Here is a 25739-nt window from a genome sequence, read left to right as displayed (position 1 = left end):
GGACTTGTAAAGGCCTGGTGTGTACACACGGACCTTTCTGAAACAAAACCTTGCTATTTAAAACACTGAATCATGCATAAATACCTTCCTATTTCTTTTTTCCCAGTAAAATGAGTTTGGTACTACTTATCTGAGGAATGTTTTCTCCTTCCCGTACAACTGCATGCAGCAGCTGCTCCCATGGTCTGAAATCACAATAAGAAAGGCCATTTCAGACTTCTTTCAAGGAAAATTGAATTACACTTCATGGGCAGTGGGTCAGATGAACTCACTGGGATTTAACAGGCTATTCCAGGAAGCTTAAGAGCATGAAGTCAGCTGCTTTGACTGCCAGGGTATTCTACATCTGGTACTTAACCAGCCTGGTGGCAGTTTTGTGAAGCTGAGGTCTGTTTGTGTAACACTTGGGAATCCTCCTCTAGAAGGTGCTATTGAAGCGCAAAGTCATTGTTACAAGATCGTAAGTTAAAAAAGATGCTGTTATTACTTAGTGCATGGAAAGTATCCAAATGATTTTGATGAAAGGAAGCTTTTATTTCTATTCCTCTTAGTTTAGTCTGCTCTGTTTAATCATTTGTTTACAGAATAAAGAAAAGTTGGAAAAACTGAAATGCCAGGCAGAACAGTTTTGCCAAAGACTAGGCAAGTATCGAATGCCTTTTGCCTGGACAGCCATTCATTTAATGAACATTGTGAGCAGCGCTGGAAGTCTGGAAAGAGATTCCACAGAAGTAGAAGTTGGCACAGGAGGTACAGTATCTGTCATCTGCGTAAGGGAGTGTAGACCCAATCCAGGGTCTGCTGAAGTCTGTAGGAGCCCTTCATGCTCTGTATCTGCCATTACTCCCTCTAGTGCTTTTTTCCTCTGCCCTAGTCCTTCTGATAGTCTTGGGTCATGGTTGAAATAAAACAGAAAAATCCATGATAACAAATGGATTTATCTTTGAAGGATTTTACAAGCAAACCATCTGTTATATTATTTAAAACCAGGCTGCTAAGACTGAGAGTGTGTTACAGGCTGATGAACATTTTTCCAAAGGAGTGGATTAATCTTTGTGAACCACACAGCTCATCTGAAACTGCTCTTCAGCATCCCCCAAACTGCCAACTTCATCATCTTTCAGAGCAAGAGAAATACATAAATCTCCACACAATAAAGACTTTTATAATAGCAGTAAGGCACTGGGGTGAGGTTGCTATGAGAGGAGCAGAAGTAGTCAGCTGTGCTCCATAGCTTCCTGATGCCTCAGGAGTGTGATTGTCTTAGCATAACCACCTCTTCTATCACGCTTATTGCATAATTTCCAAATGTAGCAGTTATCTTCTTGTGTAAAAAAATCCTGCTTGGAACAAATGTTAGGCTCTTGGACAATTGTTTTTCTTCCTTTTTTTACCCCTCTTCCCTGCCCCCCCCCTTTTTTTTTTTAAGAACGTAAAGGATCTTGGTCGGAGAGACGGAATTCCAGTATTGTTGGGAGGCGTTCGTTAGAAAGAACCACTAGTGGAGATGAAGCTTGCAATTTGACCAGTTTTAGACCGGCTACTCTGACAGTGACAAACTTCTTTAAGCAGGTACTGTAAGTTTACAGAATGGTTTCAGTTCATTTATGTTTGTCAAGGTTTGCTTAATGCCATGTCTGGTTAAGGAAAAATTGTTAGTTAATGTCACTTTTGTATATAACAGGGATTTAATAGTATACAACAAGATTATTGGTATTTTTGGACCAATTTTTGATCATTAGAAATACGAGAATTTGGTTTCTATATATTGAAGGCTGGATAAGCTCTGTTTTTTAGTGATTTTTCCCACTGAATAAAATTAACTTAATACTATCCAGATTTTTTCCTTCTTTTTTCATACTGTGCTTTTTTAAACTTTATTACCAGATATCTTCTGCTTTTGGACAGTTAGAGGGTGGCAGAGTAACATTTTCTGTAATATTTCTAAGATTAAAACTAAGGAAGCTCTGAGCTATTAGAAAGTGGCACAAGGAAAACTGGCAACACAGGCTCCTTCCAGTTCTCAACTTTTCTTAGCACTGCTCCTAAAAAGCAAAAATCTTTTAGACTCGTACCAAAGAAAAGGCAGGGGAGAAGGAAGGAGGAATCACCATCTGAATGACAGGTTGTTTTTGTTTTTTTCTTTTTCCCCAAACTGTTATACTTACTGAAAATTAGATATTTGGGGGAAATCTTTTAACAACCATTCTCAATTTTGAAAAAGATGATATTGATGGAGAGAAAAAAGGTTTTCAGTGAAAAATTCTTGCCACTGTCGTGATGATTTATAAGGAAAAAAGAAAGGAAGAAGGATGGAGAAATTAACTATAATTTAGCATGTTAATGTTAACACCTTCGTGTTCTGGGAAGGTACATTTTGATGACAGAGAAAAGAGAATATAGTATTAGATGGCTTATTCATGGTCTCGCTATCCTGAAGGGTAGTGTACTTCATCATTTTTCCCTAACAATCAACAGGAGGGTGATCGCCTGAGTGATGAAGACTTGTACAAGTTTCTTGCAGATATGAGAAGGCCATCATCAGTATTACGGAGATTGAGGCCTATTACAGGTATTGAATGAGATCTTTTTGGTTTCATGTGTTTCATGTGTTAAGAGTGTGTGTTTAGTCCTTCTCAATTCCCACCCAGTTCTTCAGCTGAAAAAAAAAAACCCCTAAGAAGTCACTGAGAGCAACCCTTGCTAAGACCACAAGCACCAAAGATGGCATTTTGGCAGGTTTTAGCTGGAATGTGCCCACATGCAGCTCCCATCAAACCGGGAGCAGCATCTGTGAGAGAAGAGGATGCAGACCTCGAAGCCCTAAACCTAGCAGGGGCAGAGGAGCTTCTGTTCTGTGAGTAAAACATCACCTGCTAGCTGAGAGGAGGTCTCTCTCCTGGCTCCCACTTGGTTAGTAGGAACAGACTGCACCTCTGTTTGAGAAAGAAAAATACAGACTGACACGCCGACAATGAAACATCACCAGTCCCTGACCTCTGCTATTCCTGACAATATTTACATAACCTGTTCCTAAAAATCTCCAGTGACAGCAAATCTACAACTTCTTTAGATCATCTCTCCCAGCTCTCAGCTGTCCTTGTAGTGAGGTTGCATATTAAAACTTTCCAGAATTATCTTACTGCAAGTTAATTTGATTATGGTCTGTCATGCCCTCAGGGAAGTTATCACAACCTTTCAAATATTTGAATACTGTTATTAGTTCCTTCTTACTTGCATCTGCTTTTTAGAGTAACCAGTCTCAGTTTTTTCAGCCCTTCCTCAAAGGTTGTGATTTTTAAATTGCTTGTGGTTTTGTTATTCTCTGCTGGAGTGCTTCTAACTTGTCCATGGTTTTCTTCAAGCATGTTGCTCTAAACTGGATATGCTTCTCCTTCTAAGACCTCATCTGTGCCAAATAGAGCAGAGGAATTTGTTTCCAGTCTTAAACATGACACTGAATTAATATATCCTAGAACAGTTGTAGCTCTTTTTTGAACGTTGGCTTGTTGTCACTGTTGTCCCTCAGCCCTTTCCCACAGAACTAATCCATACCAACTATTGTCTTTTTAATATATGTATGTTTGGCTTCTTAATCCAAGTTCTTTGCTCTTTCCTGAATTTCCCCTTAGTCATTTCAAAGTGTTTCTCCAACTGTCCTGTCCTCTAGATTTTTGCAGTCCTTCCAGCCTCAGTGATATCCACAAACTCTGAATGTGCTGTTGATACTGTCATCTGACTTGCTAGTGAAAATATTCAGTAATCTTGGTGCAGGTTAGCCCTCAGCAGCTCTTGATGTATCCTTCCAGTCTGATAGGCAAGATTCCTCACAAGACTTTGAATATTGTTTCTAATGCTAGTTGGGCGTTCACTTTGTAGTAGCATTATCTGGACTACATTTCCTCAATTTGCCTATGAGAACAGCATTTGGGACTTGTTGAAGTTTAGATTCATCTTTTCTGTTGCTTCTTATTATAGGCCATGCCAGTGGTCCTAGATACCAGTTTGATTCACTGTTATTTGTTCGTAACAAATCCACGTTAACTGTAACTTACCAATTGTTTATTTGTGAAATGAATTTATAGGATATTAACCTGAATGAACATGCATGTTGATTTATATTTATCTTCTGTTTACTGTAATAAAACCATCTGCTTCTTACAGCGCAGTTAAAGATAGACATATCTCCAGCTCCAGAGAATCCCCATTACTGTCTAACTCCAGAGTTGCTGCAAGTCAAACTTTACCCGGACAGCAGAGTTAGACCTACAAGAGAAATCCTGGAATTTCCTGCCAGGGATGTCTACATTCCGAATACCACATACAGGTTAGAGTTTTGAAATACGTTTCACATTTTAGTGCCCAAGATTGGCAGATAGAAATTCCTACCTTATCATCTGGTTTGTTGCAAAACTTGCTGCATCAGTAGATCTGCTGTACCAGAGACATAGAAAAGGTCTAGGTGACATAGCAAAAACACACTGATGTGAAGGGAAGAACGTATTTGCGTAAAACTTGGCTGTGAATAGGAACATGTGAGGGAGGTTTTTTCACTTCCCGAATTTCAAGGTGAAATTTAGTTGAATTCTTTCCAGTTTTATGTAGATTTTTTTTTTCTTTGTCTATGTGTTGAAGTCATCATTCTTTCCATATAGACCCAGTATGAAGTTGTGTTGAAAAAACCCCCAGATCTGGATTTCTGTTGGAGTGGAGGGCTTGGGGAATAAAGAGGTCGTTTCAGTTCAGTTTCTCTCTCTTCTGGCAAAAGTGGCTGGTTTAGCTGATGGGGAGTAAGTTCTGGAGCCAGAGGTCCAGACTCACTGTAGAAATTCTTGGAAGTTTTGGACTCTATAGGGGAAATTTTTCTTGACCAGAAACACAGTAGCAAATTAAAGAAAGCCAGTCTGCTGCTGTTCCGGATAAGCCCTCTGATGTATTGATTTTTACCCATCTCAGAGCTGTATGGTTTGCCTGTGTTCACTGGAATAGTTCATCATAGCTGAGATCAGAGCTCTGTGATTTCATTTACTAGTTTTACTACTTTCTGACACTTTTATTGGCTTACAGTTTTCTTTCCAGTAGGGGATAAAAAGCAAAGAAAACACATAATCCCTTCATTCATATTTCTGTTTTAATTTAAATGCAGTTTCTTTACAGTGCATTAAAAAATTCTCTGAAGATCCGGAAGATACAAATATTATTTTAAAGTATTTCAGAAAACAATAACTTTTTTTAAACTAAGACCAGGCAGGGAGCAGACTTCTTTTCTTCATTTTCCTCTATTTAAAACTTTTTCACAGTATCTTTTGAGATAATACACATCTGAGTGGAACTGTCTTCTTTAGTTGAGTATTTTCACTGACTTACCAAATATGCCAATTTTTATTGTAAAAGTTAGATAAACACAAACCATGTTTTTAGAAACCAGATCTTACAGGACGATTTACTCAAGTTCCATATCCCTTGGTCTTTTTGAGAAGTATAATTTATTAGTGGTGTTTTTGTAGATGTTAGGTAATCAAAGATTAAAATACACCAGTACAATAAGCACTATTGTGTGATCTCTTCTTTGCAATAAATCTACGAGAAGTACTTTTGCAATTTCTCTATAATTAGCACATTCTACTTACACTTGTTTCAGTCTGACACATTACAGTTTAAAAACCTTTTCTGTATGGTTACAAATGTTGAGATACAAAATCCACGCTGTACAAAGGTTAGATAAGATATGTAAGTCAATATGACTTAATATAACTGCAGAATTGAGGTCTTTGTCAGGAAAAACTTCCACAGCTGGCCATCCACAAACATGTCAACAGTTCTACTGTCTTACAGGATTCTGCAGCTAAATAAAGTTAAACAAATGTGTAAATGTTCTTAGGAGCAGGACTGACACTGTCATGTAGCCTTTTCAGGTAGGAGAGGTTAGATGGTACCACTCACTCCATCGGAGTTGCCTCAGAAGTGCAGGTTACTCAACTGTTCTCTGAAAGGCGTTTTGTTGCATGCTCACTTGGTCTTTCATTTAATTCCTCAGTGGGGTGTACTAAATGGTAGCAAAGGGATGGCTCTGAATCCCCTTGAAATGAATAGAAAAGATCTCTCATTTATTTCAGTAAGCTTTGAAGCTTAATTCTTAAGTTTCAGCAAGTAGTCTTAGTTTTAAAGTTATTCTTCAGAGCATGATACCTAAAAGATTAGGGTCTGTGCTCTGGCTTTCTTGATGTGTGTGCACACGTGTAGAGCTGCATGACTACAGTGCTTCAGCGAACATTGGCCCGACTTACGCTGCTGGAAGTTTGTCTGCAAATGCACAGAACCGTAAAATGGGGAATTACCCATTTTTCATTTGCTCATAGAAACATTCCACAACCATAACATGAACCAAACATAAAATTAGTTACTTTACAAAACAGAATTCTTTCTTCCTACGGATTAATGCCTTAATGTTTTCTGTAGCATTTTGACAGTCCATTATGTTTACTGAAACACTTTGGTTGTTCCTTCCTACACAACCCAGAAACAAATGCAACAGCTTGAAAATCCTTTTCCCCAAGCAATATTACCTAAGATATGAAAATGTATATGATTTCTAGGCATTAGAGTTTGATCTCAGGGAGGTAAAAGCTACCCTTGCAGCACATTGATATTTGGGGTAGGGGTAATGAGAATACTCACCAAACATACTGCAAGATTGCAAATGCCTCAGGGTTTGTCATGGGAGGATACACCATACATACAGTGCATGGATTTAGACATGTACCTGTTACTGTTACATCAGAAAGTTCAGGTTATATTTAATGTTCAGTCTGAATTAAAATGCATCAAGTTGAGCATTCAGTCGAAACTTTTTAAATCTGTTGGGTGGATCATTATTTTGGTTGACTTCAGTAGATAATATCTTCCTTTCTTAGGTTTCCAGTATAAGCCTTTTCCTCTGTCTAGTCTTCCTCTTGACCTCGGTGTGACGTATTTCCCATTGAGATTGGTTTCCTCACATTCACTGTGCCACCAGCCTCCTAAAGAAAAATATTGTAATGTCACTTAATGTGAGTTGTACCCTGAAATATTATGCTCAGTTTCTGACCAGAAAGCTTGCATTTGCAAAATAAGCCATCTTTAGGCCAGCTCCAGCAGAAGTCTTTCCGTGGCAATTACTCAGTATACCCACATGAAATGTTGCTTATGCATAAACCCACTTGCACTTGCAACTTGAGTGCCAATGCAGAGACAGTGAAGCAGACAATAGCTGCTGGCACAAAAGCAGCGGTGTGTACAGCACTGCACGCACAAAGCCTGCCGCTGTACTGAGACACTTAGGAAGTTAACTCAGCCCTTCTGTGTTTCCTGTGACCCTCTACAACTGCCTTTTTGTTCTTGGGAAAAATATCACAAATCAGAGAGCTCAGTTCTGCTGGCAAAGGACTGGCTCAGTCTCTATGTTAAAAACGGAAGTTTATCGCTTTGAAATTCATTGGCCACCTGCTTTATGGCCATTAGAGCTGAGTAACTGTCAGCATTGATTCAGCTGTTAATAATGTTAAAACCTAGAATGGCATCCACAAAATGTTTGTTGCATGAAGCAAGTGCTGGGAGGGCAATTCTATATCCTGTGGCTCAATTATTAATTGCTTTTTGGTTTTTTTGCAAACATAAAAGCTTCATAAATTCAAATAGTTTAGGAATCTCTTAACCAAATTCTCTCTAAGGAGTAATATGACTTCAGCCTCACATCTGTCCTATTGGTTTGAGAGTGATTACGGCATATATACATGACAAACAGCTGATATATGCCTTTCAGTGGAAACTCACCATCAGGCTTACCATTATCCTTAACTTCTGCTTTATAGTCAAAATGGATTTAAGAGTCAGTTCATTCTCATTCCCCCCCCCCCTTTTTTTTTATCCGAGGAAGGATTATAGTGTCTGACTCAGGGTTCCCATACCAGAGCAGACCTCAGAGGAAGATTTCAGGATTTCATCTTGGAATTGTATTTCATTCTATTTCTGATGCTAGTCTTTTATACAGTTTCATTATGCTTTAGTTTTACCCATCTATAAAATAGAATGATGATGCTGCATCAGTTTAGGACTCTTATCTGCCCCACCCCCAGAAAACGTTTTGTGTCTTCTTTTTAAGGGAGAAGGATACTGCTACTCTCTCTTCTCCATTTCTAAAGTCAGGCTAACATAAGTAACTCCTCACTAAAGCATAATACTATACTTCATGTAACAAAGAAACTGCCGTTTTAATGTACCCAGCATACTGGTACCTAGATAGTTTTCTGGACAGTTGAAGTCGTTGGCTATGTCCATGTCATGGTCCGTCGTTGAGAACCTCAGTTCTGTCTGTTCAGGCAGTGCATTGGGGATGTTCCCGGAGATCCGCGAGAGCTGGAGGGTGTAGTCTGTGTCGGGGCTTCCCAAGCTGAATGCATACTCGATGTATCGTTTATTTTCTTTCCAGTCCTGCAGCTCAATCCTTAAAATGTAGTTCCCTTGTTTAGTAATGGCATAGGTCTTATTCAGGCCTAGCCAGAATTCTTCTGCAAAGTCATAGTAAAAAAAAGCAGTCAATGTGGAACGGAGTCTGCACATGTTTAACATGTTTTTTGCATATTTAACACCTACCTCAGATAACTCAATTCACCTTTAAAATATCAGTATTTGAAAATATATGTTCAAATAAGCTGAACGATGTCAGAATCAAGAGAGACCCAAGGTGAATTTTTGGAGACAGAAGTCATCAGTGGAGAGTCAAAGGCAGAGAGTTAGTGGGGAAAGGGCTATGTGATAAACTCTCCCTAAAAACCTATATAGATCATACTGCTATTGAATTTGTTTTTTACAGATAACCTGTGTGTGGTACATGTGAAAATACAGTATTTAAAGGGGCTTATTAATTGATTTAATCAATAATATGGGGACTGCTGATCTTTTCAGAGGTCTCCTGATACATTCTTGTTTACATCTTTTTAATTGCACACAAGTGATCAATAAAAGCTGGAAGTATCAATGAACTGGAGCTTCTCTTAACTTTCCCACCTTTTTTGAAAGAGGAAGCTCAAGACATTTTAAACATGCATAATTGGAACTGTGAGACAAATGAAGCAAGTGACATATATAAAACCTAATTGTAATTGCTGTATTTTTTAAGGAAAGAACTGCTAAACTAAGCTGAGGTTTTGATACCCTTGTGTACAAAGTGAATTTAACTTTAGCATTTTTCTTTTGTTAGAATTCCTGATCGTTATTTTCCTTGTTTCCTAGAGTATATTCGTTAAGTAGCTTCTCATCTTGCTGCTGTTGTCAGTGCGTGGTAGGTAATTGCCACATGTAGAAATAGTACAGTTGAATGCGAATGCCATACATCAGGCGGCATGTAAAGCAATGGAAGACAAGATGGTTGAGTAAAACACCCCTGCAGCATCCAGGTCAGGAGCAGTGGCTTGTTGTGTTTTATCCGTTAGACTGTGGAGCACAGGACTGTGTAGTACATAGCTCTGAATAATACGATCCTCTGTGAAATCTTTCTGATGCTGAAAAAGTGGCTTCCTGTTGGTTTAGCAAGCTGTAGAGGTAAACGTCTACCTCAGTCATGAGCTACTGTGCCAAAATGGGAGAGGGTTGAGATGCAGCAGCTCTTTATTGTCAAAGAGGAGAAAGAAGTAAATTATGCTGCCCAAACTGGTGAGTTTTTAATATATGCTGTGTCTAGAAAGACAAAATATTTTCTAAACAAAAATAGAACCATACCATTGTAAAGAGAAAAAATGGGGAAAATGCTCTGGGCGGGGAGGCTGTTGGCCAGCACCTGGTGCTAAAAATTCTTTGGAGCTGGTGATTAACAGGCAAACGTGGGTATTTCCTCACTCTGTGTGGCTAGGTGAAGCGACTGGCCGTGGCGCTGAGAGGCGGGAGGTGTTTGCCTGAGGGAGCACACTCAGCCTCAGGCTGTCCTGAGGTTTGTCAGAAAGCTTGACAAAAAGCAGCAATAGCATATTGGTGAGGTTTTGCATCTGTGAGTGTGTATTAGAGGCTTTTGGGGGGAGTGTTCCTTTATAAGTGCTAAAATCTCAATAATTCAGATAGGCTTAAAACATTTCAGGTGTGATTTAGCAAAAGTTTCTAAACACAAATTTAAAGGTGTGTGTTTGAAGATTTTACTGAGCTGAATTTTCTGATAAGCACTTTCTGGCCTTCCACTAATTAGATAAGCTATTCAGATCTGATTGTAGGGGTTTTTTTGCTCTTATGTGAACACCTTTAATTAGGAAGATTCAGCTTCTGACAGTAACTGATACAACATAAAGAAGCAAAAAAAGGAGTTTTACCATTGAGATCACCAAAACCATGTTCGTAGGTGTCCCAGGTTTGGTTGAAATCTAGTGATCCATCCACTCTGTTCTGAATTACAGTCCAAGAACTGCCTGTGAACACAAAGGGGAGATGAGTCACAAACCCAGCTTAAGTGTCAAACTACTAGAGTCAAGATGGAGCATAACCAGGTTCATTAGCCCACTAACTTAGACTGCAGTGCTTGTGCCTGCCCTTATGTGCATTCACTGTCTACTGCAATGAAGAAGAAAATGGGTTTGTATTGCAGGTGGCTTCAAGGGAAAATGCTAAAAAGAAAAATTAAATGTTCCGGACATTTTATCAGTTTGTCAGGCTCTTAATAATGTTAGTGCTTGATTGCTGGGAACGCAACTCCAAACTTGGTATAAAATGTTCGAGGCTTTGTCTGCTTGACTGCAGCGGGATCTTTCTTCTGACCAGGTCGTGACACCCTTGTTTAACCAGTTTCAACAAATATAACCCTGGGAGCTTTTTGCAGAGGGCAGCCCCATGCCAACTATGTTTGCACATCCAACCGGATCACATTGCCCTGCCACGTTTGCGTCAGGGTGTTGTCGGACTCTGTGGGTAGCGGTGGTAAGGGGATGGCACAGGGGAGGCGGGGAGGACACACGCAGAACAGCGCTGCAGGGGCTCTACGGCCAGGTGAAAAAACTGGGGAACCACAAACTGGCCGGACTACGTGTGCCTTGCAGGCAGTGTCAGAGGAAATAGCCAGATGGGTTTCTTACAAAGACAGAGCATGGTAGCAGCTGTGTTTTCTGGTCTGTATCAGCTAGTCTGTGACAGTTCTGGATCCATATGAGAACTAGTTACCAACTCACCCAAACTTGACATAGCTAGAGACATGCTAGTAGGAATTCTGTCTCCAAGATTCACCTCTGGGTTAGCTTGGGATGTCTAAGTCTCAAGCAATAATCCGTGTTATCTGAACAAAATTTTACGAAGGTTTTGCTATTTACTGTTTGCTTTGATTCAGAAAAGTTACTTAATGGTTGTAGTATTGTGGCATTTATATTTGCCATTTTCACTATCTGTACCTAAAGGTGCCTGTTTTTTTTTAATATACTTTCTTTGTTTCATGGGACTGAAAGTCCTTTCCTCGGTATGAAGAAGAGACATGTGCATTAGGAAAGCAGTGTTATGGAGACTTTAGATGACAGGAAGGTTTAGAGCAATAATGTACAGAGCAATAATGGAAGTCAAGAGGATCCATAAGCCATGATAAATTTTTGAGTACTTTGGGATGGGACACAGTTTTTTGTTTATAGGAAACTGCTTATGTGAGATTAGACTGTTGCTAGCACAACTCTCTTACCAAATTTCATTTCACAGTAGACATCGAAAGCTTCCGAGCCATTGGGCTTAATAGTATAAATGCCACTGGACCGTATGCCGCTGTTATAGAGAGCAGTGCAGTCAGGAGCGGCACCTAGGAAAGTAAACATCAGACAGTTACAGATCCCATTTTGGATGTGCTAAGTTTTAATCCAGCTTTTGTAACTTGAATTTCTCTTTAAAAAAAGAAAAAAGAAAAAAAAAACCCTAGAGCAGTCTTTTTGGTGACCATTTTATTTTACAATAAATGCTATGAAATGGACAAACTCCTTTGCTGCTGTGGGCTTGGGAGTACTGCGAAGAGCCAGCGCTCGGATGGTTGGACCACCTATACGTTTTGAGTTAGACAGACGGGGTTGCAATTTAGATAATTTTGGTAAACTTGTAAAGCCTCAGACCAGATTCTGGCAAATGGACTTTTGCACCCTTCATAAAGTTCCCAATAAATACTGTTCCAATTGCTGCAGTTCAGAAGTGTCACTTAACTTAAAAAACCAAAACAAAAAACAAAAAGCTCTTTCAAATTCTGTAATTGGCTGTGTGAAGGAAATTTGTTCTGTGTTCATGCTTGCTGAGACAGGCATCGGCAACTCCAGAGGTGGCAGTAAAAAGATTGCCATGGCACCTGCTTGCAGCAGATGAATGGAGGTTGAAGATTGAGGACACAATTATTTCATTATTGGACATTGTTGCTGTATGTCAGGAGACATTGACAGCGGGGCTAAATAGAGGATGACTGTTTCCAAAAGCAAGAAATCTAGCTCCTTTCCACAACGCTGTATATAAAATAAGAATCTTTTCTTTTTAGTCTTTGACTATTTAAAAACCAGCACAAAAATTTCACGCAGAATACTGCAAAACCAGTGTACCATGTAGTCACATTTAAGGCATATGGTCTCACCGTCATATTTGTACGTTACAGCGGTTGAGTTGTGCGCAGGGAAGGGAATGACCTCTGGTTCCGTTTGAGCCACAATAAAGGAATTATCAGTGATTTCCTGGAGCTCTATGTGGTTTAGCTGAAAAGAACCACAATTACACATTGTTAATTTCCCAAGGCTCCGAAATGATGAGATTCATACATCAAGTTGAACAATATATTGCAGAAAATAACCTTTCTTATGAATTTTGTCCTCTTAAGATATCCAATTAACAACATAAAACCAATTAGGACTGTTTGGGTAGATTTCAGTTACCCTTATGTTAACTATTTCACTGCTCAGACAACATAGCTTCCATGAAGTGAGGTACACCTTAATGAGCAGACAGATTTCAGTTACTTCCTCGGGTGACATCACTTAGACAAGTAGTGCCAATATGTAAAGAGCACAGAACTACGGTTCCTTAAGGGGAAAGGCCTTTTGCTTGATAGCCTCCTCTTAGGAATCAAATTAGATACGATCATGGCAATTATATCCAGAGTTACAGTTACACATCTTAGCATAAGATGGTTCCCTATTGGAGTGAATATTGAAAAAGAAGAAAGAGATAGAAAAAAATGATACTTAGCAGACCAATGGAAGAACAATAACATGATAGATAATGCCGGGAAAAAAAAGAAAATTAGCTTCCTGCATGGCAGCACAGCTGTCTCTCACACCCAAAAAGGTACCTGTTTGCAGTCTAAATTATACTGTCCTCCGCAACTCCAAAATATGAAAAAGGGGGGTGGTTGGCCCCAATGAATGGCCGAGCCATTAGCTCCTCCTGTGTTACGAGAGACAACAGATCCAGAAAAGAGAAACGTAGTCGGTTACTGTACCTTATCCTCCAGCTCCATTATCTGATTGTGCTGTCTGTCGAGTTGTGCGTGCTGATCCTCTACAATTTTGAGAAGTTGCTTAATGTGGTTGTCCTGCTGTTCCACAAAAGCCTGAGGACAGGGGAGGGAGGGAGGGAGGTTGTGTTTAGAAGCAGTGTAAGGCCTTTGCAGTGATGCTGCGTCGCTGACTCTTGTTACAGGGTCAGTTTTGAGAGGCACACACCATTTAACGTTGCCTTTCATTTCCCTTAGGATTGCCTGCTCTCCCTCTGAAGGGGCAAATTTCTTTGCCTCTGAAATGAGCAGATAGATTTTTGAATCCTTGAGACAAACTGCTAGCAGCATCGTAGGCTTTTTTCTGTTGTTGTTATTTCCCTTTCACTTTTATATCCAGAACAATTACATCCTGTGAAGCTGCCTCTTGATTCTGACCAAATACATGCCACAGACCCCAAAAAAGGAACGATTCTCGGTGCTTAGGATATTAGCTTGGGATTTGAAAGATCTCGATTCAGCTTTCTGCTCTGACTTGAATATCCAGTATTTTCTCAGATGAATTACTTAGCTGTTTTATACTTCTGCAAAATGGAGTTAATATTTCCTTTTTTTTTTTTTTTTGGGGCAGGAAACTTTATATCCACCTGCATACTTGCATGTATTCAGGTGAAGTCTATTGACAGTGACAAGATTCTTTGATCCTGGAGGTCATATAGGTACTACAGATATCCCTCTTTGAAGCTTAATGGTTTAAACATCCTATTTTATCCTGAGCAGAGAGTTCTTAGTGTATTGTTTTGCAATGAGCTGATGAAATACTAATTTACTGGCTTGGTAATCACATTATTTTCCTGATTTCAAAGCTTAGCATCATTGTGCTTACAGAATTTCTTAAAATTAATTTGCAAAAAAATACTGAAAAAAATATAGAGCCTTGTTATTTCACCATTTTCGCACTGATTTCACCGGGGAATTTTACTGTAAAATAAACAGCATGTCAAAATAAGACACACTGATTCTTACATGATTATTGCACTGATTTATTTCTGAAGATTCACAGTAGTACAACAGTAAAGGTGCAGGAAAAGCATGAGCTTCTATTGCATAAATACTGAAAATAGCATTACAGTTTACTTTGGCTTTGTATCTCAGTCACTTTCACAAGTCTACTTACTTTGAGTGAAGAAATTTCATTTGTCTCTTGCACCGTAGGCTGGATAACGGCCAATTTAGTGACTTTATCTTCTAGGCCCCATACTTTCTCTTGCAGCTGGATTTTGTTTTGTATGAGGTATTCAATCTTTGAATTCATCTCCTGAGAGAGATTCTTTATCTCTTCATTGTTGATTTGCAATCTGGCAGTAGTTTGTCTGAGCTGCTCTTCTTCTTCTTTGATTTCACTCGTTTGCAGTGAGAGCTCATAAAAGGACTTATCAAAAATGTTAAGTTTTTGAAAGATATCATTCATTTGCCCCTTTGTCTTATGAACAAAGTCTTTAAGACCATGCCCAAGCTGGAGGAGTCCATTGGCTAAGATTCGTACGTCATCTAACATGGCAAATCTTGATTTTGTCTCAGGAGCTGCAGCAGAATCAGAGGAATAGTCCTTCTCAGCTCCAGCTGAAGTGGCAAGTGGAACGATGAACAGAAAGATTAGAATGGTTTTCATGTTTTCTGTTCCTGATACTCTTTGGTTGTTCTGAACGGAGAGGCTTTTCCTACTAAGTTTTTGCTCCGTGATGCTTCTAGGTTGAAGAATTTAATCTATATATATTCCTGTTCGTTTCAGAAGAGGCAGACCAATGAGTTGATCATTAAACTGCGTAACTGAACGAATGTAACCCTTCTCAAATCCAGGTTGACATCTGGGAAGATAAACCCTGAGAGACAGGCATGTTGCTGATTAAACAAGTTTTGAACTTTTCCATCTGCCAGACATTCTGTTATAAAATTCTTGATGACACAAAGTATTTGTGACACACTTTTTTAATAGATAAAATTTGACTCATAGTCTTGATAAGGGCCTAAATTGCTTCTTTTTTGTGTTGTGTGATTGTTTTTATTGCCCCAGGAGCATAAAAGGGTTTACCATACTTAGAAGAGCATTAAGCACTGTATTTTAGGTTGTGCACCTCTTTGATAAAACAGTGGAAGGGCAAAATATTCCCAGATGATTCATGCAATCTTATTCTTGTCTTGTATCATTTGCTGATGTAACTCATTGGGCTGCAGTGAATTTACTTGTCAGCTACTTCAGATTAAGTGAAAAGGAGGGAATTACATCTAGAGATTGCCTGGATGTGATTCCACTATCTTAAGTTTTGTGCAGTAATTTACACCACATAAAACTTACCTTTTAAGCGTTGCTTTCCAGAGGTGAGTGAGAGAGAATTCCATACTTACATTTCTCAAGTTACCATTCCCTTTACTGTTTAACATTTGCAGTAGGTATATCAAGTCTATAGATACTCAGAAACAAACGTCCTGTTCTACTATAGGTCTCTGCTTGGAGCCATGTATGTTTTTCAAGGAGCAATGAGGTATGAGTGAAAGGTATTTTCCTTGTGGAATCACCCATTGCAATACAGAAAATCAGTCCGTGCATATTATAGTCTGTTCTTTGAAGGGTTTTCAGGGTTTTGCTGGATCCTGGAGAACCTCTTGGCTGCTTAGCAATCCTTTCTTTGGATTGTTGTTATTGTTGTTTTTGCCCCCGTCCCTGGTTAATTGGTGGAGAATATTTTGTACCAATGTGGTTTGGATCAGACTTACTCGCATATCTGCACAAAGTATAGAAAAGCAGTAAGATAGTGTGGATCAGGCCTAACGTTCTGGAGAAAGGAGATTAATTCATTCATCAGTTGGAGCAAAGTAAAAATGTTGTAGTGATGCAATTGGGAAGCTCAGTGTACATAGTGACACAGAATTACTTCTTTCTGTTTCTGCCTTTTTAACTCCACATGTGAAAGTCTAGTAAGCAGAGCTCAAATGAAGATCATTATTTTCATTCTTCATTTTATTATGATAGTGAGTGTTTATCATACTTAATTCTGTGATTTGCATGGCATAGAGCTTTATTCCAGAGATTTAGCTTTGACTAGGTTGATTGCTTTCACGAGGGATGTCCATGAGGGTCTATAACTGTGAGAAGCTATTCAGTGGAAGGCTATTTTTCTCTATTAAAATCCACCATTTGTTCAGATTAATTTCTACAGAAACTCATCAAATGTGTATTTACTCAACCCTATTAAAAATGTGTTTGAACTTTCTCATTAGGGTAGTTTATGGAACAGAGATCAGCCTGAAAGGTTTGCACTGAGTCATCATGATTCCTGCAGAACTTTCTCATTTGGGAGGATCAGTGGAAGGGTATGAAGAGGGGCTCAAGTGAGTAAAACATAAGCACAGGCAGGATCCGGACCGGTAGTGTATTGTGCCTGTGCAGGAAGTTTTTAGGGATCTTAACATTTTAACTCTTAAATGTTTGAAAATTTTTGCTTTGCATTGATGGAGATGCATTTTACCTGATAGCCCTGTTTAAACACTTCCAGTGTTTAAAAGGTAAGATAAACATGTGCTTTAGACGTATTGGTATATTCTGTAGAGAAAGTCACAGAACTGCCACTTGTGTAGATGAAATTTAGATGTGTTTTTTATCTCGGCCTGACACCGCTCTGTAATAGGGAATGAAGTTCAGCTTCTCGCATCTGAGACAGGGATTTTGGGCTTCAAGATTTGAAGAACTAGTTGCAAAATTAAAAAAGAAAGATACACTTTCTGCCAGCCATTTCGAAATACTTGTAGAGACTTTGATTTTGCAGGTGTCAAGTGAATAATTCTTTGATGTTTCAGCTATTTCTTACAGTCACAAAAAGCCTTTTTTATTTTTTTTTCTTTTTAAATAGTTTTGTATTCTCCCACCCCCCGTCCCCTCCCTCCCACCCCCAAATCTTAATTCTTGGCTTAGTTTTCAGAAAAATATAGGAGGTTACTCAAAAGCTATCAATAACTGAGCAACTGGAGATCAGGCATTTTACCAGATTTCTGCAGGTTAACCAGTTAACCAGCGTGTCACTCCGTGCCCTCGGAGCCCGCTGCCGAGTGTGGTTCCCGAGCCGCAGGGCGTGCAGACGGCCCCGGTGACCCACGGCAGCCTGGCAAGATGTGGGAACCTGGCTGTGTCTGAGCACTGCGTTAACACTGTGGAGTGCAGGACGCAGAAGTGTAAGGCCATGACACTACCCTTCAGAAAGGTTTGTTTTCCTAATGGGAAAGGCAGTCCAAGTGCTCTCATCTCAAAAATGAGAAAGCGACAAGTGGCTGCCAAAGTCACGCAGCTTTAGGAGTTTCCGTATTAACGCCAGCGCCGGTAAAGTCAAGCAGTGATAAGGTCACTTGAAAATACCAGCCTCCCGTTCTTAGATGTCACAACAGTCATGAAATCCATAAGCAAAGCAGGACATGGGAAGGCAAGAGGGACAAAACCCTCTCGTATGATTAATCTATAAGATTCAGGAGTTACTGAAACCCTAGGGGGGAATCCTGTTTCTGGGAGCTGTCAACACACTCAGAAAAAGATGTATTTAACAAACATGATCCTGAAGATCTTTCATGCCTCTGGGTGACCCTCACTAAATGGGCCTGAAAGGATTTTTATAGTGGGAATAAAGCAAAGAAAAAGGTCTCTGGGTTTTACTGAAAAGGGAAGTTTTAATAATGGCTAGAAATTCCCTCTAAGAGTTCAGGACCAGCTCTTAATGTTTTAATGCACTTATGAAGGATTTTGAAAAATGGCTGCAATCACATTACATAAATATTTAGAAGACTGCCTGGTGCCATTATTTCTTTAGCTTAGGAAGACTTCACACTTAAACAGTTCACTTTATGGAGGTAAAAGTACATTTGAGATCTGTTTGAGATAATAATGTAAGCTTTGCATACATTTGGCATAGCATTGTAATAAAAACTCTGGACACAAGTCCTTGGATTTAAAGCTTCTGGCTGAAATTTTTATTGATAGAAATCTGTGAATAGTATCATCAAGAAGTAGCTGTTACTTGGAAGCATAAGGACTAGCAGACCTTTTGTTTAACCAATGTAAGTCTAACATTTTTGTTGGTGCTACAGTATGATTTTCTTGGTAGATACCTTCCCCTCCCTTCATACCATCTTTAGAGAATTGAATGCTGTGATCTAAGACTTTCTCCGCTGATGTCTGACCCGTCAAAAAGTTGCTTTCCCGCTGCCTGTGTATAGTACAGGGTTAGGGCATTTCTGAAGACTCCATTCAATGCCTTGCCACTTATTTCGCATTTAAAAGCCCAACAACTTTGATGCTATCCCACCCATGCAGTGAGGCAGTTTCTGCCATCACTTTGCACAGAAATATTACTGTTTCATTTTTTTCCTAGGATGGTGGTTACATCTTGTGTCCTAAAATATTTACTGAGCGCTTGGTATTTGTGTACATAAATAGTGACATGAGAACATGAAGCAACTGAGCAGCTTAGCAAAGGAAAGAGAGCAGTGAAGGAGAAACTGAGGAGTCAGCCTTTCAAGGTGGCACTAAAAGAGGTGGATCGGTTTCTTAAGCAGTTTATAACATTTCTGTGGGTCTTTCAGTTGTCCATCTCTTTCCAGTCTCCTATAGCTGTGTTTGTGGCTAACGGGAAGCTCTTGGCTTTTACCTACGTAGGGTAGAGTAAAGGAGGATCTTTTCACTTGGGTCACATTCTGATTTGGCACCTGGGGATTTTTTTTTCCCTCCCTGTATATAAATTCTCAACAAGATCTTGAGATCCGTAATGGGAAATCTGCTGGAGGGAAGCTGCCTGAATAGGAGCAAGCATCTGACTCTCCCACAGATCCCACAGCAGGATCTGTGCATCTAAATTCCCCTAAGCAACATGAGCTTCTTCCCAACAAAGTGCAGGATAATCGTCCTCTGAGGCTTTCAAATGACAGGGTGCTGAAAGGCAATGGAGGGATGATCAACTGGTACAGTGCTCCCCGTGTTTATTGTTATGAATGTAGCTAAAGCCCTGGCTGAAATGTAATGTCAGCTCTAATATCTGCTGCAGGTCTCTACCACCCTTTTTCTAGGGTGGCATCAAATTGTTGAAATGTCTCCTTTGCTCCCAGCAGGGCCAAGCCCTAGCAGAAGAGGTGATATGAGAACTGAAAGCTTGGTTTAGGCTAATTTCTGATATTCAGCATAAATCAGCCCCAAGCGTAAGACTATCTTTAATATAGGGATCATGTAGCCTGGCTTCCCAAATACATTAAATCCTTCTCTTAAGCACTAATAATACTTAATGAAAGTTTTATGAGCAATGTACATTTTAGAGTAAATTTTCATATCCATTTTCATTTTAAAAAGCACATCAAGGAGCAAATGTATTCATGCCAGAACAAAGTAATTTAGTAGAGTCGCAAAAAAGGCACGGGCCCCCTCTGAAATAATAAGAGAGCGTTGATTAGGCAAAGCGACCAATGGGGATGGAATTCGAAAACTTAATTCAGCATGAAGGACTTCATTTGAAAGAGAAGATATTTCCCACGTACCAGCTCAGCATATTCCTCTGCCTGGCTTCCTAATGCTGCCCTGTATAGCATTCTGGGGTTTTACATCAGGGCTGCTTGAGGTAGGTGCTGGCTTCTGGGAATTACCTTTTTCTTCTGAGACTCTTAGAGAAGTTCTTGGGACCAGCAGTAGCCTGTGTCTGTATAGATGGGAATACGCATGGATATCAAGGAGAAAATGGAGTTACATGTGCAGGCAGAACAAAAACTTCGGATGGGATTCATTTGCCATCTAGTGCAATTTCGGACAGCCTAGGACAGCCCGCCTCGTTTCCAGCTGTTCCTCCTGATGAGTGTGGGCTCCTCTGTCGTATCTGCCAGAGCAGGGCAGATGTTTTGGATACCATGGCGTCTAAAATGGCACTAGATGCCTGCACTGAGCAACCAAATCACTGCCATTGTGACAATCAAAAAAGTGTCTTTCTGTGTTCAATCTGCTGTTGCCAGTGCTCTGTAGCAGCTGCTTTACTGCACTTAAAAATTTGGCCTGCTGTGCTCCTCTCTACAGTTTTGTTTGTCCATCTGTTGTCTCTTATCTCTCTGGGACAGGAGCAGAGTTGGAAACTATTTACAAATTATGCTCAGATTGAAAGAGTAGTTCCCAACTGGGGGACAGATTGGAAGGGAACCTCTTTTATCTCTTTCCTTACAAGTCAGGGCTTGTTAGAGAATTGGTTGCTTCAGTGTTTGGAAAGGGTAACGCTTCAGTCTTTTTCTCTAAGATATGCAAGGCAGCAGTCTGAACCAAGGTCTCACCTCATGTGCAGTGTCCTAACCACCGGGCTGCTGAATACCCTGCGATGAGCATCCCTCTCGGTCCCCCTTGTTGGAGCCCTAGCACTGAGTGATAAATTATGCACCCTGGAACCAGTGGGTGCTAAAGGGAGAATGCCTCTCTCCTGATGGGCAGGGCTGTATGGAAGTTGGAGAGATGATTTCCAGGCCAAGTTCTTTTAGATGTAGAATAATTCGTACACTTTTGTCTATTTTGTAACAAAAGAATGTGTATTTGCTTTGAAATGTTTAGTCTGTTGTGGGGGATGGTTCAAGGGCCATTGTCTTTCGTGGCCTCATATGAACATACAAGGGACCTTCTGCAGGCATGAATCACTTGATCGTACAGCAGGCCTGGGGCTCGTAGTTGACAGTTTTGCTGATGATGTGTGAATCCAACTTCCACTTTCTTCACAGGAACTCAATAGGGCTAAGAAGATGAGAAACAGTACATTCATTTTTGTGTTTAAAATAATCATAGACTTGAAGAAATGGAGCTGGAAGGCGCCTCGAAAATCTGGCTCTCTCCAGAGAAGGATGAGGTTGTCTAAACCATCCTGGACAGATGTTTGCCCAGCATGTCCTTAAAAGCTTCAGAAAATGGAGATTTCACACTCTCCCCAGGCAATCTGTTCTCCTGCTTAACTAGCTTTATAGTCAGAAAGTTTTTCCTCATATCCTACCTAAATCTTCTTTGCTGCAATTTCAGCCCATTACTTGCTGTCATATCCCCTGTAGATAATGATGAACACTTTATTACTTTGCTCTTTGCAGCAGTTCTTTAGATACTTCTAGAGTGTTGTCATTATCCGTTCCATTCCCTAGCCATTCCCGTCAAAGCTAAACAATCCTGGTCCAATCTGGTCACCCCACTGTTTTCCAAACGTCTTGACTCTCCTTATTTCTCAGCTGTTATTTTTAATTTATACACAATTCCACATCTAAATACCATACTTCAGGGAAGATGGAAGCACCATTCCATCCGAGTCATTGCAAAGACTGCGTATCTGCTGAAGATACAGGTATTCATTACTTCAGTCAGTTTTCGGAGGAGACGTGTAATCCAAAGTCATCATGACGTAAGGAGATTTAAAAAAAAGAAACAAACAGATTACAACAAGGAAGGTATTTAGCAGAAAACCAGCCACACTGTGTTGAACAAGTAAACACTTCTTGGTGTTTTTCTGTTGATTCATTTCCTTTCCACTTGAACTTCTTAGATAGTATAATCACTGGGAAGTTTTTAGATGTATTTTTCAAGCACCTTTATAAACAGAAACCCTCCCGAAGTATCCTGGCAGTTAAGAAAATTGTCACTTTGATGTCTAAAACCATCATTACCAAATCACTTGTGTGGGTGTGTGTTTACATTCAGGAGAAGACCGTCTGGCTAATGGAAAATGTCAAGCCCTTCACTTTAAGGCTTTGTGTGTTTTTGTAAGGCTTTAAGTAAAAGCATTAATAACAGTGTGAACCCTGTCATTCTCACAGTGAGATGCTCACTCAGTGCATTTATCTCTTGCAGGAATCTTCTTTATGTCTATCCTCAGAGCCTTAACTTTGCCAACCGCCAAGGATCTGCCAGGAATATCACTGTAAAAGTCCAGTTCATGTACGGAGAGGATCCAAGCAATGCTATGCCGGTGAGGGAAGTACTTTGTGCTCAGTTTCTGTGAGTGCTGCATGCTGATAAGGCAAAGCACGCATTGCAGCCATAAAATCCCTCTAAAGAAAGCCCCACTGACATATATTTCAAAATAACAGTTTCTAGGGAGTATAAAATTGTAGTAATTCAGAACAAAGGGGGCATTTATATGGAGTTTGCCAAGTAACAATGTAGTAGCTAGTATTTTAAGCTGAAATGTTTGCAGCAGACTCCCTCTGTTAGGAACAGTAGTATGTTTGCTACAATTTCCAGAAAAATAAAGATGATAGTTATACTTGCATTCAAGGCGAGAAGTGGTCAGCACCTGGTTGAAGTTCTAGGTGTGAGGTACCTTCCTCATAGGCTGTACTAATCTGCCTTCTCTTGTAAAGCCCTTGTAAAACGGCTCTTTCCTGTAGGACAATTTGAGACTTAGTGATGAAAATCCCTGTTGAGAGGTTAGTTGTTCTTACTCACTCATTAATTTCCCTGTTCTTCTTAGCTTGCCTTATCTAGGTTCTTTTGGCCCAATTTCCATGATGTCTTGTCTCTCTGTCTTTCCGATTTCTTCTGAATTCACGATCTTCCTGCTTTTTGCCTTTCTGCAGATGAGGAATATAGCAGAGAAATTCTCTCACTGTTACCCCTGCCTAGAGGGTCATTACATGCATCAATTCCTTAGCTATATCTGTGTGCATCTGTAACTGGGATTATTAAAATTTTAAACTCTTCAGTGACTGAGTAAAATGTTACGCAGGAGTTAAGGAGCAAGTAACGAGCAGATGTAACTGTACACAGCTGCACTGACTCTAGCTGTGAATGGAGCTGTAAATATCTCTGCAGGATTACGGAACAAATTCTTGGCACAACATAACAGGGTGATTTTTGTTTGTTTTTTTGCAGGTCATCTTTGGCAAATCTAGCTGTCCTGAGTTTTCCAAAGAAGCATACACAGCTGTAGTATATCACAACAGGTAAAACACAAGATGGTTTATAAAAGGACATGGGTCCCTGTGGATACTGTAATTCCAACCAGAAGGAGTTTTAGCAGTGCAAACGTGGAGTGACTCAATTGTGAATCTGTCTCGTTGTTTATTTAACAATGACTATCTACATAGCACTTAAAACAACAACTGCAGTGTCAGTAGATACTGTAGTTAGAGTTCTGCAATGACGAGGAGCCTGAGTCTTTGTTTTCTTTGGTACAAATCAAGATCGTTGTGCCAGAAGCCATGATCCCAAGCACTTAGCCAAACTCAGCAGATGGTATAATGCTTCAAGTTAGGCATGAAGATTTATGATGTGCACTCATGTCAGCATGTGCTTTGTTATTTTGCTGAGTTATTAGGTACTCAGAGCTGTACTGTGCTCAGACTGTAGTTACAGATTAGACATGTTTGCTGTTGAAAATAATTTCACTGCAGCTGGGGTAAGGATCTAGCTAGATCTAGCCTTAACGTGTCTGCTGTATTTGTAACCGTACCAGGGAAGGATCCCATCCCTCAGGTCCGTTGTTGTGGCCTGGCTCTCAATCCAAGCTGCTTTGGACTGGTATGCTTTGGAATGGGCGATTTGTGTCCACATTGTAGGGAATCCACTCCCTTCCCTTCCAAGGCTTGTGTGGCAATCCCGACCTTGAGGGGAGTAAACTGTCTACGGGGAGCACTGAAATTCAAAATGCCTGTGTGATGAGGGGGGCGCGGTGCAGCCCACCGGCCCGCTGCTCTCGTTGCAGGATGCCAAGGGCAGTGTCGCGTGCTTTAGAGCGTTCGGAGGTGCCGGATTTGCTGGGATGAAGTTGAATCTAATCTTGTTTCAGTACTTACTGTTTCTGGAGCAGGTTATTGAGCAAATTGCTCTGCAAGCTAGGTTTCCTTTTGGAAGAAACTGGCTGTTTCAGAAGGGAGCTGTGGTTGACCTACTGTGTGTGCAGCATGGAGTGATACAAGAATGAGCTAAATGGACAGTGTAGATACAGAAAATGGAAGAGTAACACTCTGTTCCTTTCAGTAGTGACAGCACTAGGCATAGCCTGTGATGCCTAGATCTTGGAAGCAGCTCTGGTGTCTCTGTATCTTTTCAGTTTAGGCAGCTGGGAATTCAGAATCACAATAAAATCCTTACAGGGAGGAATGGTATTTTTTTTGTAGAAAGTGGAGTTAAAAATTAACCTTATTTCCTCCTGTTGTAGGATCAATAGGCTCCTGTTGTACGATCATTTTTTCAGATACTCTTAGTACATACTTTCATTTATCCTTTGTATTTTCATGAAACAAAAAAATCCTTTTGAAACAATAAGCCTGTTCTTAATGGCTTTTATACTAACCATGGAAAATACCTTGGAACCTAAAGACAGTTATGAAAATGAGCTCAATAGTGATGAATTTTGGTATAATTATCCTAATTATTTACATACTGGTTTACATCCCTAGACTGAAAAAAGAAAAGCAGTTGTGCAGTTTTGAATGAGATGCCATTGGTGTTTAAAATCCCATATATCTCAGCAAAATTAGGAAAACTGCTAGAAGATATTGTAAGTATTTTTCTGGATTGGAAATACATACTGCAAGTTTTTCCAATTCTTGGTAATCAGAAAGTGAAGCTTTTCATCCCTTGAGATAGTCCGTATACTTCCTTCCTTCCAGATACTTTACCTCAAAGGATTCAGTCTCAAGCATATGATAGAAATAAGTCTAAACCACACTGTTTGTATTGATAACTCAGCTGAGGGTCTGCTCTCTGCACAGATCGCCTGATTTTCATGAGGAAATCAAGATTAAGCTTCCAGCCACTTTAACAGATCACCACCACCTGCTTTTTACTTTCTACCATGTCAGTTGCCAACAGAAACAAAACACACCCCTGGAAACTCCGGTTGGATACACTGTGAGTGGTTTTCAATCTTTGTGTTTCAATACAGGATGCATTCATAACGCATTTGTATACAATTCATTTAGCATGACTATCAGCACTTACACCATTATAGAATTTTATAAATGTTGCATTTTGAAGTAGCTGTGTTTTTAAGTAAGGAAAGATTTTGGTGAGAAATTCAATCCTACAGAGTTCAAGAAAGTCTTAAGAAGTTAGTGTTTTTGTTTTTCCTTTTTTAAATTCCTTCTCCTTAAAGTGGATACCGATGCTTCAAAATGGACGGTTAAAGACTGGTCAGTTCTGCCTACCTGTTTCATTGGAAAAACCACCACAGGCTTACTCAGTGCTTTCTCCAGAGGTGAGTTGTTCTTCATGCTGAAAATCCACCAGAGAATACTCCTGTCAAAA

The 25739-nt window shown here is 39.9% G+C and overlaps 2 protein-coding genes across 8 annotated transcripts in view; one reads left to right on the top strand and one right to left on the bottom strand.

The window, feature by feature from the left end:
* DOCK7 (dedicator of cytokinesis 7) overlaps window positions 1–25739 on the top strand; it is a 110038-nt gene that overhangs the window by 37343 nt on the left and 46956 nt on the right. For all 7 annotated transcript variants that reach the window (XM_064516289.1, XM_064516288.1, XM_064516287.1 and 4 more), the window contains exons 11-18: window positions 585–750; window positions 1430–1572; window positions 2479–2572; window positions 4165–4327; window positions 22338–22455; window positions 23361–23431; window positions 25205–25343; window positions 25588–25689. In XM_064516289.1, coding sequence (XP_064372359.1) covers window positions 585–750; window positions 1430–1572; window positions 2479–2572; window positions 4165–4327; window positions 22338–22455; window positions 23361–23431; window positions 25205–25343; window positions 25588–25689 — 996 coding nt within the window. The remainder of the gene's footprint in view (window positions 1–584; window positions 751–1429; window positions 1573–2478; window positions 2573–4164; window positions 4328–22337; window positions 22456–23360; window positions 23432–25204; window positions 25344–25587; window positions 25690–25739) is intronic.
* Window positions 5114–15196, bottom strand: ANGPTL3 (angiopoietin like 3). Its single transcript, XM_026108635.2, has 7 exons — window positions 14631–15196; window positions 13460–13570; window positions 12599–12716; window positions 11678–11791; window positions 10335–10430; window positions 8274–8546; window positions 5114–7019 (listed from the first exon to the last, which is right to left on the bottom strand). Exons 1-7 carry the CDS (start codon window positions 15123–15125, stop codon window positions 6838–6840), a joined length of 1389 nt encoding a protein of 462 aa, XP_025964420.1. The 5' UTR covers window positions 15126–15196; the 3' UTR covers window positions 5114–6837.

The sequence above is a fragment of the Dromaius novaehollandiae genome, chromosome 8, assembly GCF_036370855.1.
Source record: "Dromaius novaehollandiae isolate bDroNov1 chromosome 8, bDroNov1.hap1, whole genome shotgun sequence".
Classification (NCBI taxonomy): domain Eukaryota; kingdom Metazoa; phylum Chordata; class Aves; order Casuariiformes; family Dromaiidae; genus Dromaius; species Dromaius novaehollandiae.
The sequence above is the reverse complement of the archived record's forward strand: the minus strand, read 5'-3'. Positions and strand labels throughout refer to the sequence as shown.